This window comes from Phyllobates terribilis, unplaced genomic scaffold (assembly GCF_046119375.1).
Source record: "Phyllobates terribilis strain yellow unplaced genomic scaffold, ASM4611937v1 Scaffold_9__5_contigs__length_417890890, whole genome shotgun sequence".
Taxonomy (NCBI): Eukaryota; Metazoa; Chordata; class Amphibia; order Anura; family Dendrobatidae; genus Phyllobates; species Phyllobates terribilis.
Genome location: NW_027362769.1, coordinates 34995086 through 35015285, shown reverse-complemented (window position 1 = coordinate 35015285; position 20200 = coordinate 34995086). Strand labels below are relative to the sequence as shown.

Genomic DNA, 20200 nt, shown 5'->3' with positions numbered 1-20200 from the left:
GGGCCCCCTACCAGGCTAGAAACACCAGCCGTCAGCCGCCCCAGAAATGGCGCATCCATAGGATGCACCAATTCTGGCACTTAGCCTCGCTCTTCCCACTGCCCTGTAGCGGCGGCAGTGGGGTAATAGGGTTGGGGTTGATGTCAGCTTATAATGGCAGCTGACATCAAGCCCACGTTAGTAATGAGGAGGCGTCTATAAGACACCCCCATTACTAACCCCATAGTGAAAGTTAAAAAAAACACAAACACCCAGAATAAAGTCCTTTCATTGAAATAAACACACAATACTTTAATGTTCTAAATTAAACTCTACTTACCGTCACGCCCATTCCAGCTGAAGCCAACGATCTCCTGCAATAAAAGTAAAATAATAAAGCAACCTCATCCTTACCTTTCCATGGTTCCCAGGACGGCTTCAGCTCTGCTACATTGACATGACAGGCTTGATCACAGCAGAACGCTGCCATCCAGCTTGCCATGCCGCAGACACTGAGAAGCTCCTCAGTGAAGCTCCTCAGTGTCTGGCTGTGACGGCATCCAGATGAGCCGAGTTCATGTCCAATGAACTCAGCTCACCTCATGCTCGTCACTGACAGCATGGGAGAATTCTCCTGCTCAAGCGGTGCCGGCAAATGACGTCACCGCTTGAGCAGGAGAATTATCCCACGCTGGGATGGCATTGAGATGGCAGGCTGGATGGTAGCAGATCGCTGCCATCCAGCATGCCATCCTTCAGAGACACTGCGGAGCGCAGGCAATGTCTCTGAAGGATGACAAGCTGGATGGCAGCATTCTGCTACCATCCAGCCTGCCATCTCAATGCCATCCCAGCGTGGGATAATTCTCCTGCTCAAGCGGTGACGTCATTTGCCGACACCACTTGAGCAGGAGAATTCTCCCACGCTGTCAGTGACGTGCATGAGGTGAGCTGAGTTCATTGGACATGAACTCGGCTCATCTGGATGCCGTCACAGCCAGACACTGAGGAGCTTCACTGAGGAGCTTCACTGAGGAGCTTCTCAGTGTCTGCGGCATGGCAAGCTGGATGGCAGCGTTTTGTTACGATCCAGCCTGTCATGTCAATGTAGATGAGCTGAAGCCGTCCTGGGAACCATGGAAAGGTAAGGATGAGGTTGGTTTATTATTTTACTTTTATTGCAGGAGATCGTTGGCTTTAGATGGAATGGGCGATACGGTAAGTAGAGTTTAATTTAGAACATTAAAGGAATGTGTCTTTATTTCAATTAAAGGACTTTATTCTGGGTGTTTGTGTTTTTTTTTGAACTTTGACTATGGGGTTAGTAATGGGGGTGTCTTATAGACGCCTCTCCATTACTAACCTGGGCTTGATGTCAGCTGGCATGATAAGCTGACATCAACTCCAGCCCTATTACCCCACTGCCACTGCTACAGGGCAGTGGGAAGAGCGAGGCTAAGTGCCAGAATTGGCGCATCCTATGGATGCGCCATTTCTGGGGCGGCTGACGGCTGGTGTTTCTAGCCTGGGAGGGGGCCAATATTCATGGCACCCTTCCTGGGCTATTAATATCAGCCCCCAGCTGTCTGCCTAGCCTTTGCTAGCTATTAAAATAGGGGGGACCCCACATCATTTTTTTTGGGTCCCCCATTTTAATAGCTAGTAAAGGCTAGGTATTCAGCTGGGGACTGATATTAGTAGCCTGGGAAGCTCCGTGGGTATTACCCCCTTCCCAGGCTTCAAACATCTGCCCCAGCCGTCTACTTAACCTCCGCTAGAGACTAAAATTACGGGGAACCGCACGCCAATTTTTTTTTTTTAATAAATCCTTTATTTTAACACTAAATGACAAGTACAGTAACCAACACTGTCACTGTACTTATTATATATGTGACTGACATGTTTCTATCTATCTATCTAATCTATGTTTGATGCTCTATTCTTTCTGTTCTAAATTGTCGAGTACCGGTGTATGCCGCTGATGAATTGCCGGCCGGCTTTTTTAAAGAGACGGGTGCATGAAAATCGGAGGGCACTAGTGTGTTCCAAGTGCCCTGCTATGTTTTTCATGCACCCTCCTATATACCCTGCCTGCCTGTCTGCCTATATATTCTGCCTGCCTGATGTTTAGTTGAGCACTGTTCCCATCGATTTGGACAATTTTTGACCTTCTGCAGACCGCCAGAAAAATGCTCGAGTTTCCCATAGATTTACAATGGGCTCGTTGCTCTGGTCGAGCACCCGAGTATTCCAATGTGCTCGACCCGAGCTTCGAGCACCCGAGTATTTTAGTGCTCGCCCATCACTAGTTATTATCTAATTTAAAAAAACACTTACAATAAGACTATAGTATGCTCAGATGTTGATTTCAGCTCTGCAGATGTTAGCTGACAATTCAAGAATGGAAGGCTAGATTTTTTTTTTTAAATATGCATTTGTAGAATGAACATTTGGAGAAGTGTAACATACTGTAATTTTGCCTTTCCAACTGAATTGAAAGTGCACTGATATCTTCTTAACAAGGTGTTTCCAATCATTATTTTAATGTTTTCCTAGCATCTCGCAAGTGACAATCACAGACACTTGTCCACATGCAACAGGAACCGTTTAGGAACCAGCATGTTGATGGAGCGTTTCCTGCAGGACGTACACCAATATCACCCCCAGAATTATCTTGATATAAGGTAAAACTTGGACATCACATATTATTTTTGTGACAACGTATGATCCAGTCGCATGTTTATGGAAAGTGATGTCAGTAATTATTTCCTAATATTCCTGTATCTTGTTATACTTTCTTTTCATGCATAAATATAGTATTAATCATCTTCTGCAAAATTAAAATGTAAAGAAGGAAACAGATTGGTAGAAGCTAATCAAGTAAAAATGACTGTAGGTGGCATGTGCAGGAGACCACAATATGAATACACAGGGTACAAATGCCCAAAAAATGGGAATTACATAATACAGATAAAGGTCTAAATGAAGGTGGATTTAGAAATTTTACTCCAACACTTGTAAAAAAAGGGATAGAGAGGAGACGGTCATAGAACCTGAGAGAGTATTTGTTTATTTGAAAAAGTGGTAGTCCCTGAGAAAAATATATATTTTTATTTGCCCATCCACTGACCCTATGCTGCCAGAGGGTTCTCAGCCGCCTGCATCTCTCAGCAGCCGCCCTGCATCTCTCAGCAGCCGCCCTGCATCTCTCAGCAGCCGCCCTGCATCTCTCAGCAGCCGCCCTGCATCTCTCAGCAGCCGCCCTGCATCTCTCAGCAGCCGCCCTGCATCTCTCAGCAGCCGCCCTGCATCTCTCAGCAGCCGCCCTGCATCTCTTAAAGGAAACCTATCATGTAAAAAACACTATTAACCGGCAGATATGGTATTAATCTGCTGGTTAATAGTGTTCTAAAGCCATTCGGCTGCCTCACTGAAAGAATGCTATTAACCTGCAGATTAACCCCTTATCTGAAGGTTAATAGCGTTTTTGATATGACCGTTTCCCTTTAATGAATTAGGCGTGTCTTATAAGTGCACCTCTACCAGAGATGTACTCCAGTTTCCAAAAGTTTAAAGAGAACCTGTCTGCCGGATTTACAACTATAAAGTAAAAGTATGGCCATAATGCCACTATTAGGCTACGGCCCCACTATCAGTATTTGGTCAGTATTCGGTCAGTATTTTTTCTCAGGAGTGGGAGCCAAAACCAGGAGTGGGTGATGACTGCAGAATTGGTGACTTGTTTCTATTATACCTTTTCTCTGATTGTTCCTCACTTGCTTTTGGCTCCCACTCCTGAGAACAAATACTGACCAAATACTGCTAGTGGGGCCGTAGCCTTACACTGATTAAATTGATACCTTTGTTGATGGAATCCGATGAGTTTTTTAAGTTTTTTAATCCTGGTTTGAAGTTTTCTCCTGATGACGTTTCCTTTGCATCGGGCGGGCCTGGGGGGGTTGGGCCTTATGCTCCGGCCCCTCCGCCTGCCTGCTTTGACTCCACAGGTAACTGATTATTCGGTGACCTGCCTCCGTTTTGAAATTTCTCGGCTCAGACCTCAATCTGCACATGCTCCCAACTCCGGCTCCATTTTATTAAAGAGCTGAATACCAGACGGGGAATCTCGCACTGCGCACACAGTGCCCACTCGATGATGGCTGCACGAAATTTCAAAACTGAGGCAGGTCACTGAATAATCAGTGACCTGTAGGAACACAGGAGGCAGGCAGAGGGGCCGGGGCAGAAGAAGAGAAGATGACCCAACCCCCCCCAGGCCTGCCACGAAGCACAGAAGATGTCATCAGAGAACCATTTATCGGATTCCTTCAACAAAGGTATCGATTTAATCAGTATAATAGGGCCATTATGGCCATACCTTGGCGATCGATCGCGGTGCGATGCGAATGCTTTGTGCTGATGGTCTTCATGGTGACCCCAGGGTCTTCAGGGAAGGTGGCCTGTCAGCGCCTGTTCAGAGAGCAGGCCCTGAGACGCCTCCTCCGTGCTTGTCAGATGCTAATCTGATGCTCTGCAGTGCCGAAGCATTGCAGGGTATAAGATCAGTGATCTGTCACTTTTGAAGTTGATGTCCCATCCTGGGATAATGTAAAAGAGTAAAAAAAAAAGTTAATAAAAATTATAAAAATCTATACGAAAAAAAAAGAAAAAATATTAATCCAATAAATACATTTATCTGTGTTAAAAAAAAAAAGAAAAGTACACGTATTTGGTATCGCCGCGCCCGGAACGACCCGACCTATAAAACTGTCCCACTAGTTAACCCCTTCAGTGAACACCGTAAAAATAATAAATGAAAAACAAGGCAAAAAAACAATGCTTTATCAGGAACGAGACAAGGCTGTCCATTGTCCCCCCTCCTGTTCAATTTAGCTCTGGAACCCTTAGTCCGCATATTATCAGATCCATACACCTCTTCGGGCATCCAGTTCACAAGGAGGTCAATACAGGCAGCCTTTTTTGCTGATGACGTCATTTTATTTATGTCTGATCCCATTCAGCATTTGCCTAAAGTTCTCGAACTACTTAAGAACTTCGGCACTTACTCCAGGTTTAAAATAAATGTCAAAAAATGCGAAATACTCCCTCTTACCCATAGAGGAATAAAATTATTCCCGAGTGGATCTTTTGGTGGCATAATGTTAGCCCCCTCATATATTACATACTTGGGTATCAAGATAGGTAAACAAACCTTAACATTACTTTTAAATCACTCAGACGTTACTATACTTAATAGAGCTTTTAGGCTGCGTTCACACATTGCGTATTTGTTGCATTTTTTTTACGCGCGCTTATTTTCCTGCAGTTTTTACGTGCGTTTTTTTACGCAGGTGAAAAAAGCACCTCCATTCACACACTGCGTTTTTTTGCTGCATTTTTTTACGCATGCGTTTTTTCTGCAGTGTACACTCATACTGTATTATGGCCACCGGTCACTGATTAAAAGAAAAATAGATCCAGTACTCACCTCTCCAGGTTCCAGCCGATGCTCCGGTCTCATCAGCGTGCAGTGTGAAATGCCGGACATCTCATAGCAGCGAGTGCCCTGTAATGACGTCATACGTCGAGTAAAATAATGGGAATGGAAACGTCTTCTGACGCTACCTCCTCCATCATCATTGCTCGCACTGGGCCCCCTCCGGCTGTCAGTGTGAGCAATGATGATGGAGGAGGAAGCACACACACACATATGCATATACACATATACACACACATTACACATGGACTTACCCTCTCTGCTGATGATTCCACATGATGCATTTCTCTGATGCAGCCTCCCATTTCCCAGGGCCCGACTGCAGAGTGTTCTTGCAAATTGCAGGGCTGAAGGCAGGAGGGGGAGAGCGGAGCAGGGGAGGCAGGGAGAGAGAGCACAGGGGAGGCAGAGAGAAGGGGCCATGCTGGGAGCAGCCGCTCTGCTGGAGCTACAGGCCGGAGCTGGTGGGCGGAGCCTCATCTCCTGTACCTACAGACACTGAGGCATCATCCCACCGCTTACAGCATCTGCCGGTGAACCGATCAGCTGACTGTCAGCTGACCGGCTCGTACATCAGCTGATCGGTCGGTATACTGATTAACTGACTAGACCGATCAGCTGATTTACAAGCCAGTCAGCTGATCGGTTCACCGGCAGATGCTGGAAGCGGCAGGACTGGACCGGACGCCTCTCCCATCCATCGGATAGGTGAGTATCCATAGTTTCTCCTGCACCTCCGTAAAAAAGCGCTGGAATTATGCAGTGTCTGAACACCGCTGCGTAATTCCATCGCTTATAATGGGCATAATATGTGAGAAATCGCAGGCCGCGGTGCGTAAAGAATTTACATGTCAATTCTTTATGCATCTGCGCTTTCGCGCTGCGTAAAATCACACAGTGTCTGAACGGCAAAGTGAATTTCACAGACACAAGGCACATTGCGTATTTTGAAAAAGCGCGCGCAAAAAAGCTCGCAAAAATACGCAATGTGTGAACGCAGCCTCAGTCAGTTCATCTGGTATTAGTATGAATAAGCTCATAGCCTCCAAGGAAGAGGAAGGCATCAACTTTCTATGCATTAGAAATTACAACCTAGCTTGCCTTTTTCGATATATAATAGATTGGCTTCATAAAAGGCATACATATTCGGACTACTCGCTAGATTCAGACTATGCATCCCCTACAACCTAACAGCTCTCCTCCACTCACGATTTACCTTGCTACCCTTAGTAATCAAGTAATCCGTGATCTTTAGAGATACTATCTCTACATGGAAAGCAGTCAGGAAAAAATATGGCCTTTCATTCAGAATCTCAAAACACCTTCCGTTATGGCACAACCCAGAATTCCCCCAAGGTAGTGAAAATAAATTCTTTATAAAATGGCAACAAGCATGTGTTGTGAACATATCTCACCTTCTTCACCCAATTGAACAGAGATGGCTAACGTGTGCAGAAAATTTGGGAAAATATGAACTACCCCCACAGCACTATTTCCAATATGAACAGATCAAACTCTCCGTCATGGCTAACTTAAGAGATGTTACCTTTGAAACTTCCCAAAACGAGCTGGATAATATCCTGTTATCTCCAATGGGTACCCCCTCAATATCTACACTATACTCATTAATGAAACCTAACCTTGTGGATATATACCCAGATACCTTTTTAAGTACTGGAAACAACAATTTGATGATGTAGATATCCCCGAGAAGATTAGAAAGGGTTGGAGTTTATTCAAGAAACATATTATAAATGAATCGTGGAGAGAAACGGAGTTCAAAATCATGCATGGTGCGACTTTAATCTACCAAAAAAAGTCCACTTTCTAATAGACTAATTGCGAATCACCAAATGCTAACATCCACACTCTGACCTCCTACACGGCCTTTGATCCTATCCTGCATCGGTTTCCTATTGGGACCAGGTAGCTGACATGATTAACACCACATGGGGACCAGGATATGTTTTTTCTCATTGTCTAGCCCTGCTGCATTTTTGAACTAACATAAACAACCCTAACAAATTAATAGGGAGTCCCCCCAAGTTACTACATACCTGGCTTATATTGGCGAAAAAACAGCTCTTAAAATATTGGCTAGATCCCAATATCCCCCCATTACGGAACTAATAGCACAAATGAAGCATTACATGGAGGTAGAACAACAAGATGCCCTATGTAATAAAGAGAAGCTAGCAGGCAAATACCTTCTAAAATGCAAACCGTTTATTATAAATTGCTGTCCAATAGAGGACAAAAGGAAAATGGTAGAACCCTTTACATCTACAGCATGGTATATACTAGAAGATCTCAAAAATAACTTAGGTCCACTTCGTTTAACTTAAAATGAAAAAGAGAATGGTGAGGAGAACAATCAATGGGCCAGGACTTCTGGCATAGATATAAATGCATTAATTATCCATGATGGCTTCAATGAGATACAAGACATACTGTCAACTAATTAATTTTGATGTTCGTTATATCTGTTATACCAATTAAATCTACGGGACTCTTACCTCTCTCTGTACCAGATTTGATGTATAAGGAAAACACAGAGAGAAATAGATGACATAGGAGCCTCCAAGTATAAAGAAATTACAACAAATTTATTTTAAATATATGATCAGGTACACAGCAGGGGTAAGTACAGAAAATCTGTGAGGCTAAAAAGAGAGAAATCCTCCCCACATAGCGACCTCCAAAATAGATCCTACATTCCACATATATAGGTATTAATTTCAAAGGTATATATAGGGACAAAAGGAACATCACCATGGAGAAAAGGTAATGGATGACATCTCCATATATATTCATGCAGCCAATATAGCAATATCAGTTGTATTGATTCAATACCATTTATGGGTTCATTTAGAACATGTGATGTCCACTATAGTACCCTCATTACTTAGATGGTATAACTAAATAGTGCGCACCATCCATACAGACTCCTGCATCTCTGACTGCCCAGCGACTGTCACGTGACGCTTGCTCGAGATCCCTGGTATGTATACAGTGGTTGTGCTGGGGACTATCCATGGGCTTAAGGTAGCAAGTGACTGGAGCAACTATTTAGTTATACCATCTAAGTAATGAGGGTACTATAGTGGACATCACATGTTCTAAATGAACCCATAAATGGTATTGAATCAATACAACTGATATTGCTATATTGGCTGCATGAATATATATGGAGATGTCATCCATTACCTTTTCTCCATGGTGATGTTCCTTTTGTCCCTATATATACCTTTGAAATTAATACCTATATATGTGGAATGTAGGATCTATTTTGGAGGTCGCTCCGTGGGGAGGATTTCTCTCTTTTTAGCCTCACAGATTTTCTGTACTTACCCCTGCTGTGTACCTGATCATATATTTAAAATAAATTTGTTGTAATTTCTTTATACTTGGAGGCTCCTATGTCGTCTATTTCTCTCTGTGTTTTCTGTGTCTATTTGACGATGGAGTATATTGAGTCCACAATATGGTAGTATTGAATATTACATGATATGTAATGGTGATTTAAAAGATATACTTGATTTATGAGGTACATACTACGCGCTTCCATGAATTGTGTTTATCAGATTTGATGTATGTTGTGTATTTGTGTCATGGAAAATCAAATAAAAATGATGTTAAAAAAAGACAAAAAACAATGCTTTATCATCATACCGCCGAACAAAAAGGGGAATAAAATGCGATCAAAAAGACAAATGTAAATACAAATGGTATCGCTGAAAACATAATCTTGTCCTGCAAAAAACAAGCCGGCATACAGCTCCATCAGCGGAAAAGTAAAAGTTACAGCTCTCAGAATAAAGCGATGCAAAAATAATTATTTTTTCTATAAAATAGTTTTTATTGTGTAAAAGCACCAAAACTTAAAAAATTGCTATAAATATGGTATTGCTGTAATCGTACTGACTCGAAGAATAAAGCTGTCTTATCAATTTTACCATACTCCGAACAGCGTAAAAAAAATCGCCAAAAAACAATTCCTGAATGGTTGGTTTTTGTTCATTCTGCCTCGCGAAAATCAGAATAGAAAGCGATCAAAAAATGTAATTTGCCCGAAAATGGTACCCATAAAAACGTCAACTTGTCCCGCAAAAAACAAACCCTCACATAACTCTGTTGGCTCTCAAAATATGGCAATGCAAAAACTTGTTTTTACAGTAAAAAGCGTCTTTTACTGTGTGACAGCAGCCAAACATAAAAACCCGATATAAATCTGCTATCGCTGTAATCGCACCAACCCAAAGAATAAAGTTGTCTAATCATTTATACCGCACGAGGAACGGCGTAAAAAATAAAACCAATTTTTCACCTGCTGCTGATTTGTTCATTCTGCCTTCCAAAGATCACAGTAAGGCTCGACACATATTTATCCTGCGATCTACTCTGAGCACTTACACCGGGGTTTCCGTGTAAGTCTTTTAAATAAATAATTCAGACGGACCCCGCGGTGGAAGCTTCCCTATAATGAGGCAGATGGAGGCACTGTGGACTCCGTCTGGCCTGTGATTTGGCGGTGTCCGTCTTTTTAGGCGTGTATAAAAAGCGCCGTCGGCCACAGTTTTGTGCACTTTTGAAAAGGACGCCACTGAACAGAGGCCAAACGGAGTCCAGAGTAACTCTGCTGCCTCATTATAGTGAATGGGTCCCTCGGGGGTTTCATCTGAATCACATCACTTGGAGATTTAGATGGAAACCCCAATATAAGTCCTCAGCATAGAACGACGTTGGATAAATGTGATCCAAAATGTTATGTAAAATGTTCCCAATAAAAACTTAAACTCCATTCACAAAAAAGCAAGTCTCCACTCAGGTCCTTCATCTGTCAATGGAAATATAGGGGCTTCCACGTTACTGGTAGCAGAAAGGCTCTGGAAAAGCGAAATGGCTCCTCGCCCTGCAAAAGAAATGCAGCGAATTCTGCACTTCAAAATCCAAATGCGCTCCACAGTGAGCCTAAACCGCAGTTAGCGTCCACATGTTTGGCATTTCTGTAGCTATGAGAGCCCATCTAATTTATGGGTGCATGTCTCCAGAAGCACGAGCTGGTCACTACAACGTACTGGTCACTACAACGGCAGTTTGCAATTTTCACTCCGCATCATCCCTTCTGCTTGTTTCTGGAAAAGACCCATGGAGGCGAAATCGTTACTACACCAGTAGAAAAATTCACAAAGGGGTATAATTTCCAAAATAGGGTCACTTGAGGGAGGATTCTGCTCTTCTAGCACTTAGGGGTTCTGAATATGGAGTCCGCAAACTATTTCTGCACTCCAGGAGGCAAAAAACGCTCCGTCCCTCCCGAGTTTCGCCGTATAGCTAAGCCATACTGCACAGCCACATACGGGGTATTGCTGCATTCAGCAGAAATTATGGGACAAATTTTGGTGCCATTTTTACCCATTTCCCAGTGTGAAAATGTAAAATCTGGGGCTAAAACAAAATTTTGGTGGTGAAATTTCAAATTTCATTACTTTTTCTTCACTGCCCAATGGTATAAAATGCTGTGACACACCTGTGGTGTCAATATGATCACTGCACCTCTAGGTGAATTCATTGAGAGGTGTCATTTGTAAATTGGGGTTACTTATGGGGGGTTCGACTGCTCTGGCACCTCTGGGGCTCTACCAATGTGACATTGAACCCTTAAACCAGTCCAGCAAAATCTGAACTACAATATGGAGCTTCTTCCCTTTTGAGCTTTGCACTATGCCTCAAAAGTAGTTTTCAGCTACATATGGGGTATCTGCTTACTCAGGAGAAATTGTGCAGCAAATTTTGGGGTCCATTTTCTCCTGTTACCCTTGTGACAATGCAAAATTTGGGGTAAAAAACATTTTTGTGGGAAAAATGTGTTTTTTTTATTTTATTAATTTCACGGCTCAACGTTATAAACTTCTGTGAAGCACCTGGGGGTTCAAGGTGTTCACCACACATCTAGATAACTTCCCTGAGGGGTCTAGTTTCCAAAATGGTGTCACTTGTGCCTAAATAGTGGAAATCGCCCACATCCGGGGTTCTCCAAACACGACATGGAGTCCGCTAATTATTCCAGCAAATTTTGCATTCAAAAAGTCAAATGGCGCTCCTTGCCTTCCAAGCCTTGTCGTGCACCTAAACAGTGGTTTTCCTCCACATATTGGGTATCGGTGTGCTCAGGAGACATTGCACAACAAATTTTGGGGTCCATTTTTTCCTGTTACACTTGTGAAAATAAAAAAAAATTTAATCTAAAGTAACATTTTTGTGGGAAAAAAAAAGTTTGTTTTTTCCTTCCACATTCCATTCATTCCTGTGAAGCATCTGAAGTGTTAATAAACGTCTTGAATGTGGTTTTGAGCACATTGAGGGTTGCAGTTTTTAGAATGGTGTCACTTTTTTGTGTATTTTCTGTCATATAGACCCCTCAAATACATATTTCACCCGCTGTGTGTATGTGTGTGTGTGTGTATGTATGTTTATAATATAATCTTATATATTAAATTCATGTAGCAAAGCCAGGTAGCTTTTACTAGAATCAGGAAGTGGATTCCCTGGGTGTCAGTCTGCTGGATGATGCAGAGTGTAGTGTGCTGGGAAACAGAGCAGTGTGTGGATTCTGTGTGGAGCTGCAGAGTACTGTACTGGATTGCAGCACGGGTGAGATGCCGTTGTCTGTGTCTGGGTGGAGAGCTGAAGGGACCTCTTGGTGCTAGTCTCTCTTACAGGACTTGAGAGACAGCTAGACAGTTTTTGCTGAACGGGTGAGCCCGCATGTGCCTGTATATGGACTGTTTATTTTGTCCTTTTATGCGAGAGAACGGCTGTCAGTTTTAATCGCCCAATACATTTCAGGGGTTCAATTAGAATTGGTATTAAACAGTCCTCCACATCATGCTGTTCCCATTTTGACATCCTGAGACCAAGACGACACCTAACAATTGATCACCAGTACCTCGCCATTGAGAGGATTCAAGCAGGATGTTCTCAGACAGAAGTAGCCACTGAGCTTAGTGTCACAGAGTGTTATCAGCAGGTTGCGACAGAGATACAGAGACTGGAAGTGTCACAGAATGGCAGAGAAGTGGGCATCCTTTGGCCACATCCCACACTGATGACCACTTCATTGTGAACAATGCCCTTCGGATCCAGATGATGAATGTCACACAACTCCAGGCATATTCAAGGGAGGTGAGAGGCATCCAAGTGTCATGTCATACCATTCAAAACCATTTACAACAGCGTGGTCTGCGTGCAAAACAACCTGAGCACACCACCTGGCACAGGCGTCATCAATTTGCATGGGCCAGGGAGCATCTACACAGGACAAGGGACCAGTGGACCTCAGTGCGTTTCACTGATGCAAGTCGATTCACGCTGAGCAGAGATGATGGCTGCCAACAATGTTGGAGAGGTAAAGGAGAACACTATCCATCAGCCAATGTTGTCATCAGACGAGCCTTTGGTGGTGGTGTAACAGTGGGGGCAGGTGTGTCTAGTCAATACAGAACTGTCCTACTCTTTGTGACTGGTACAGTGACGAGCCCCTACTACTTGAATAACATCATTAATTCAGGTATTGTGCCTCTGCACGAACAACACAGGCCTAATTTTACCTTCATGGACGACAATGCTCCAGCTCATCGAGGTCACATCATTAGGGAATGGCTGTTGGAGACTGGGGTATCTCAAATGAAGTGGCCTGCACTTTATTCAGACCTGAATCTCATAGAAAACCTATGGGATCAGTTAACTTGCCGTGTAGAGGCTTGTAACTCTGTACCCCAGAACCTCAATGACCTGAGGGCCGCCCTTCAAGAAGAGTGGGATGCCATGCCTCCGCAGACAATAGCTCGACTTGTGAACAGCATGAGATGTCATTGTCAAGCTGTAATTGGTGCTCATGGTTACTTATGACCATATTTCAGTTTTTCTTTTTTAATAAATTTGCAAAAATGTCTACGTTTCTGTTTTCTTCAGTCAAGATGGGGTGCAGAGTGTACTTTAATGAGAAAAAATGAACTTTTTAGAATTTACCAAATGGCTGCAATGAAACAGAGTGAAAAATTTAAAGGGGTCTGAATACTCTCCGTACCCACTGTGTGTGTGTATGTATATATATGTATGTATATATATATATATATATATATATATATATATATATATATATATATATATATATATATATATATATATATATATATATATATATATATATATATATATATATATATATACAGACGTAGTAACCGGAAATGGTCTTCCAACAATCTTGAAGGAGTTTCCAGAGATGCTTAGCACTTGCTGGCCCTATTGCCTTCACTCTGCGGTCCAGCTCACCCCAAACCATCTCGATTGGGTTCAGGTCTCGTGACTGTGGAGGCCAGGTCATCTGGCGTAGAATCCCATCACTCTCCTTCTTGGTCAAATAGCCCTTACACAGCCTGGAGGTGTGTTTGGGGTCATTGTCCTGTTGAAAAATAAATGATAGTCCAAGTAAACGCAAACCGGATGGAATAGCATGCCGCTGCAAGATGCTGTGGTAGCCATGCTGGTTCAGTATGCCTTCAGTTTTGAATAAATCCCCAACAGCGTCACCAGCAAAGCACCCCCACACCATTACACCTCCTCCTCCATGCTTCACGGTGGGAACCTGGCATGTAGAGTCCATCCGTTCACCTTTTCTGAGTCGCACAAAGACACGGTGGTTGGAACCAAAGATCTCAAATTTGGACTCATCAGACCAAAGCACAGATTTCTACTGGTCTAATGTCCATTCCTTGTGTTCTTTAGCCCAAACAAGTCTCTTGTTGCCTGTCCTTAGCAGTGGTTTCTTAGCTGCTATTTTACCATGAAAAATGCACAAAGTCTCCTCTTAACAGTTGTTGAAGAGATGTGTCTGCTGCTAGAACTCTGTGTGGAATTGACCTGGTCTCTAATCTGAGCTGCTGCTAACCTACGATTTCTGAGGCTGGTGACTTGGATAAACTTATCCTCAGAAGCAGAGGTGACTCTTGGTCTTCCTTTCCTGGGGTGGTCCTCATGTGAGCCAGTTTCTTTGTAGTGCTTGATGGTTTTTGCAACTGCACTTGGGGACACTTTCAAAGTTTGCCCAATTTTTCAGACTGACTGACCTTCATTTCTTAAAGTAATGATAGCCACTCGTTTTTCTTTACATGGCTGCTTTTTTCTTGCCATAATACATGTACATATTCTAACAGTCTATTCAGTAGGACTATCAGCTGTGTATCCACCTGACTTCTGCACAACACAACTGATGCTCCCAATCCCATTTATAAGGCAAGAAATCCCACTTATTAAACCTGACAGGGCACGCCTGTGAAGTGAAAACCATTTCCGGTGACTACCTCTTGAAGCTCATCAAGAGAATGCCAAGAGTGTGCAAAGCAACCATCAAAGCAAAAGGTGGCTACTTTGAAGAACCTAGAATATAAGACATATTTTCAGTTGTTTCACACTTTTTTGTTAAGTATATAATTCCACATGTGTTAATTCATAGTTTTGATGCCTTCAGTGTGAATGTACAATTTTCAAAGTCATGAAAATACAGAAAAATCTTTAAATGAGAAGGTGTGTCCAAACTTTTGGTCTGTACTGTATGCATGTGTGTGTGTATATATATATATATATATATAATATAAAAAAAATCAGGTTTTTTTTTGTTGCTTGATAAATTGGTCTATTCTGCATGGATTTTGCCTTCCTCTAGGCCAAACTCAAACACACAGAGGGCCAAAATGAAAAACTTGGACAAAGTCGCGAGCCAACCAGTATACAGTAATGGGCCCCCCACAATCTTGTTGACTCTGGTGTCGCGGGCCAGATTTAGCCCTCAGGCCAGTGTTTGTCATGTGTGTTCTAGGCCACTGGGTGATGTTATAAATAAATAAAGGTTGAATTTGATGTATTTCTTTCTTTTTAAGTCCACTGACTTAGTGTTTGATCATGACTGCACATAATTGTATAGTATGTATATTATTTCTCAGTGTTTTCACCCCAATGTACTTTTTTCTTTGTTTTTCAGACCAACCTATGATGATATACCTGAAGCAAATAAGCTTTCTTCTACTAATGCAAACCAACTGTGTAATTTACCACTCCAAACACAAACAAATGAGCCGCCTCCTCCTTCTATGGTGCTAAGTCGGTGCTTGGACTTGAACAATCTTTCTGCGGCCAGTTCAGAGTGCAACTACAGGAAAATGGCATTTACACAGTCTCATGATAGAAATACTGCACAGGGACAGAGTGTTCAGACTGGTTGCCAGGAATTGGAAGGTAAAGCAGCAAATATTGCAACCTACTCCTCTCCATTTAAGACATTACCCTTGAATTCATCTAGCCAGCAGTTTGGGAAAAACAATAATTTTGTAACACCTCATTATGTATTATCTGTAGAATCAAGTCAAAATTTAGAGACAAAATATAGAAGGGAAAAATGGCATCCTGGGGTTAATGTAACCACATGTTCTTCAACTGGTTTACGAAATACACAATTTCATCCCCAAGGCAGCTGTTATAACGTGACCTCAGGAACAGTATCTGGAATAAAAAACGCTTTACAATCTCAGGAGGGGAAAGACAATATTCTCAGGGATTGTCTGAAGGACAAAAAGCAAAGCGATGCTACTGGTGATCATAATGGATTTAAAATGCTAAAATATGCAGACATTAATTTATTAAGAAGTAATAAAACAACTGTGGATGACATAATTGATGAAGTCATATGGAAATACTGCCATGAATCCTCAGCTATGATGCTGCAAGAAAAAGATAAAGAAAGTGTTTTCTCTTTAAACGTTCAATCAATTACTGGATACACAAAGGCCTCAAGTCTAAGTTTTGATTGGAATGTACCCCTTCAGGTTGAAGACGATCATTCAAAGAGGATGCATTTAGATTTTCTGGAGTCCAATGTAAATGTTGATGAAGACTATGAATCAAAGCTTAAATGTGTTCTGAGAACAAGCCCATCTAAAGAAATAAATCTAAAGCCTGACCCTGAAGAACAAATCCTTCCTGCTCTGCCTCATGTGCCTCCTTGTTTTGTTGGTAAAACCTGGTCACAAGTAATGTATGAAGACGACTTAAAAGTAGAAGCTCTCGTTAAGCAGTTTAGAAAAGGCAAGTTCCACTGCTACTTTGAGGATGGATCTTTATTAAATGGTAGCAGCAAGAAACATCATCATAAAATGAAAATAAAAGAGAAATGTGAAGCAAAGATTGAAGACCAAAAAGAAACTGAAACCTTTAATATGCTACCGCTATTGCATCATCATTCTGATATTGTTAGTGTTAAATCTGAAAAACTTTTGCACTCCAAGCTTCCTAAACCCTGTAGAAGAACGTGGAGACAAGCTTCAAGATGCCAGGTGGTTAAAGTCAGCCATGGTACTCAAACAAGTTTGGTCAATTTCCCCGTGGTAAAAAAGAAAGTCTTGAAAAATGAACAACAAGTAGCTTTTGATTTTGTGGAAGAAAAGACACCAGATATGAAAACTCGGATGTGTGCTTTAAAACTTCCAGAATCGTATACCAAAATATTAACTCCTTTACAACCGAAAACTATGGTGTATGTTCTTTCTCACCCAGACTTAAAAGCAAGTACTAGTAAAGCCGCTTCCATCTGTAGTAGAGGTCGTAATCAATACTCTACTGATAGTAGGGACTCTGTCTTTTATAAATACAAGCAATCCACTCCAAAATATTATGACCCTCTAACTAACCGCATACTTAAAACCCCTCCACGAAACTCAATGCGAGGTATTAAGGCACCGTGTGTACGAAAGCTGTTCCGTACACTAACTAGTGATGTGAATGTTGATAACCTAGAATTTGAGCAAAAGGAGTCCACAAATTCTAAAAAGTCTTTAAGTAGTTGTTCTGCTGGATCTGTACATTTTGAATCTAGTACGGGAAAAGATCTAAATCCAAGTGTTAAGGGATGTGAGTTATCGATGAGCACAGAATTCATTGGCTCAGCGAAAACTTTGCACCCCGATAGACCATATGCAAATTTTTCACTTTCACCCTTTAAAAGCAGTTTCTCCCGAACCAAGGAGGACATCCAGCAAAGTTCCATGATTACAAAATCTATTACGAAAGCATTAAAGCCAAAGAAAATTATACGAAGAGATTCTTCTAAACCTTCAACAAGGATAACCAGGGCAAGAATGGAATCTAGAATTGTCACAAAATCCAAGGATAATCCCCAGAGAATGGTTAAAAAAGTAACCCAAGGAAAAGCAACACGCAATAAGCAACCAAGTAGAAAATCTTCTGAAGTTGCAAAATCAACCACGGGAAGAGTTCAGACTTTTCAACTCAGTAAGAAAGTTAGAGGCCAAAGAAGTCAGCAGTTTACGAGTAGAAATGGGAAAGCACCTGCAAAATCACAATTTGTTTCTGAAAAACCTGCAAAAAGAAAGCCGAACATTTCTAAAAAGAATACTCAAACAAACTACCAAGACAAAATTGTTAAAAGAACTCGTAGCAGGGTCTCTGAGGGTCCCATCTATAGCACTATCCATCAACTGAGGAGTAGGCTTAAAGCTTCAACTACAGATTCTAGTGCAAGGACTAACCGAACGACAAGGAAAAAAGTCAGATGAAAATACTGTTGTACTGTTTGACTGCTAAAACACTGTCTGATGGAAAACGGGTTTTCTAATAAAATGTTTTTTATTTTTTTAAAGAATTTGAAAATTCGATTAAGCTTATTTCAAAAATTATTTTACACATTTTCATTTTTTTATAGATACTTATTGTAAAATACTAGAGTTGTTTATTTTATAAAGATATGTCAACTAAAATATTATAACTGTTTGTGTGTCATTAAATTGAATTGTATATTTGATATTAGATCAACATGAAGAAAAATGTACAATTTATGAATATAAGGAAAAATTTTTTTAAAAAAAGTTCCTTAATTTCCTCAGTACTAATCAATTGGCTGCCGACTGTTTACAGCAGGGATCAGATTAAAGGCTGTTGAAACTTAAAGTAGCACCCTCAGCAATATATTTTTTCTCTCATCCTTTTTTAAATACAGTTGAAACCAGAAGTTTACATACACTATATAAAAAGACACATATGCATGTTTTTCTCAATATCTGACATGAAATCAGAATACACCTTTCCCATTTTAGGTCAATTAGGATTACCATAATTTTTAATATTTGCCAAATTCCAGAATAAAGAGAGAATCTTTTAAGGCATTTTTATTACTTCCTGCTAATTCAAAAGTTTACATACTCTAAGATTAGTATGCCCTTAAACAATTCTGGACTGCCCATATGATGTCATGTGTTTGGAAGCTTCTGATAGGGTTTTGGCAACATCTGGATTAATTAGAGCTACACCTGTGGACATATTTAAATGCACTCCTGAAACACACTGCTTCTTTGTGTAGCATCATGGGAAAGCCTAAAGAAATCATCCAAGATATCAGGAAGAGAATTGTGAACTTGCACAAGTCTGGCTCATCCTTGGGTACAATTTCAAGATACCTGAAGGTGCCTCGTTCATCTGTACAAACAATTATACGCAAGTGCAAACAAGATGGGAATGTCCAACCATCATACCACTCAGGAAGGAGACAGGTTCTACGTCCCAGAGATGAATGTGCTTTGCTCCGATATGGACATATCAACCCAAGGACAAAAGCAAAAGACCTTGTGAAGATGATGGCAGAATCTGGTAAGATTGTGTCAATATCCACAGTGAAACAGGTACTGTATCAACATGGGCTGAAAGGCCACTCTGCCAGGAAGAAGCCAATACTCCAAAAGAAACATAAAAAAAGCCAGATTAATGTTTGAAAATGCACTCAGAAACAAAGACCTTAATTTTTTTGAGACATGTCAAAAAATGAATTGAACTTTTTGGGTATAATGACTATTGTTATGTTTGGAGGAAGAAGGGAGAAGCTTGTAAACCTAAAAACACCATGACAACTGTGAAACATGGGGGTGGCAGCATCATGTTGTGTTTTTTTTTTTTGCTGCAGGAGGGACTGGTGCACTTCACAAAATAGATGGCATCATGAGAAAAGAAGATTATGTGGAAATACTGAAGCAACATCTCAAGACATCAGCCAGGAAGTTAAAGCTTGGGTGGAAATGGGTCTTCCAAATGGACAATGACCCGAAACTTACTGCCAAAATGGTAACAAAGTGGCTTAAGGATAAACAAGTCAATGTTTTGGTGTGGCCATCACCAAGCCCTGATCTCAATCCTATTGAAAATTTATGGGCAAAGCTGAAAAGGCAGGTGCGAGCAAGGCAACCTGCAAACCTGGATTTACACCAGTTTTGTCAGGGGGAATGGACCCAAATTCCGACCAACTATTGTGAGAAGCTTGTGGAAGGATATCCCAAACGTTTGACCCAAGTCATAAGGTTTAAGGACAATGGTACCAAATACTAATGAAATGTATGTAAACTTTTGACTTTGCAGTAAGTAATAAAAATGCCTTAAAACATTCTCTCTCATTATTCTGGCATTTGGCAAATATTAAACATTATGGTAATCCTAATTGATCTAAAACGGGAAAGGTTTATTATGATTTCATGTCAGACATTGAGAAAAACATGTATGTGTCTTTTCATATAGTGTATGTAAACTTCTGGTTTCAATTGTATGTATGTGATGTAGTGTAAGTATGTTAAAATACTTACCGATCGCTCTCTTACCCAGGCTCCAGTGCTG

The 20200-nt window shown here is 41.3% G+C and overlaps 1 protein-coding gene across 2 annotated transcripts in view; it reads left to right on the top strand.

Annotated features, from left to right (window-relative positions):
* ZDBF2 (zinc finger DBF-type containing 2) overlaps positions 1 to 19491 on the top strand; it is a 49173-nt gene extending 29682 nt beyond the window's left edge. For both annotated transcript variants that reach the window (XM_073646386.1, XM_073646385.1), the window contains 2 exons: positions 2536 to 2663; positions 15516 to 19491. In XM_073646386.1, the coding sequence (XP_073502487.1) occupies positions 2536 to 2663; positions 15516 to 18102 (2715 nt within the window). In that variant the 3' untranslated portion in view covers positions 18103 to 19491. The remainder of the gene's footprint in view (positions 1 to 2535; positions 2664 to 15515) is intronic.
* The last annotated feature ends 709 nt before the right edge of the window (positions 19492 to 20200 follow it).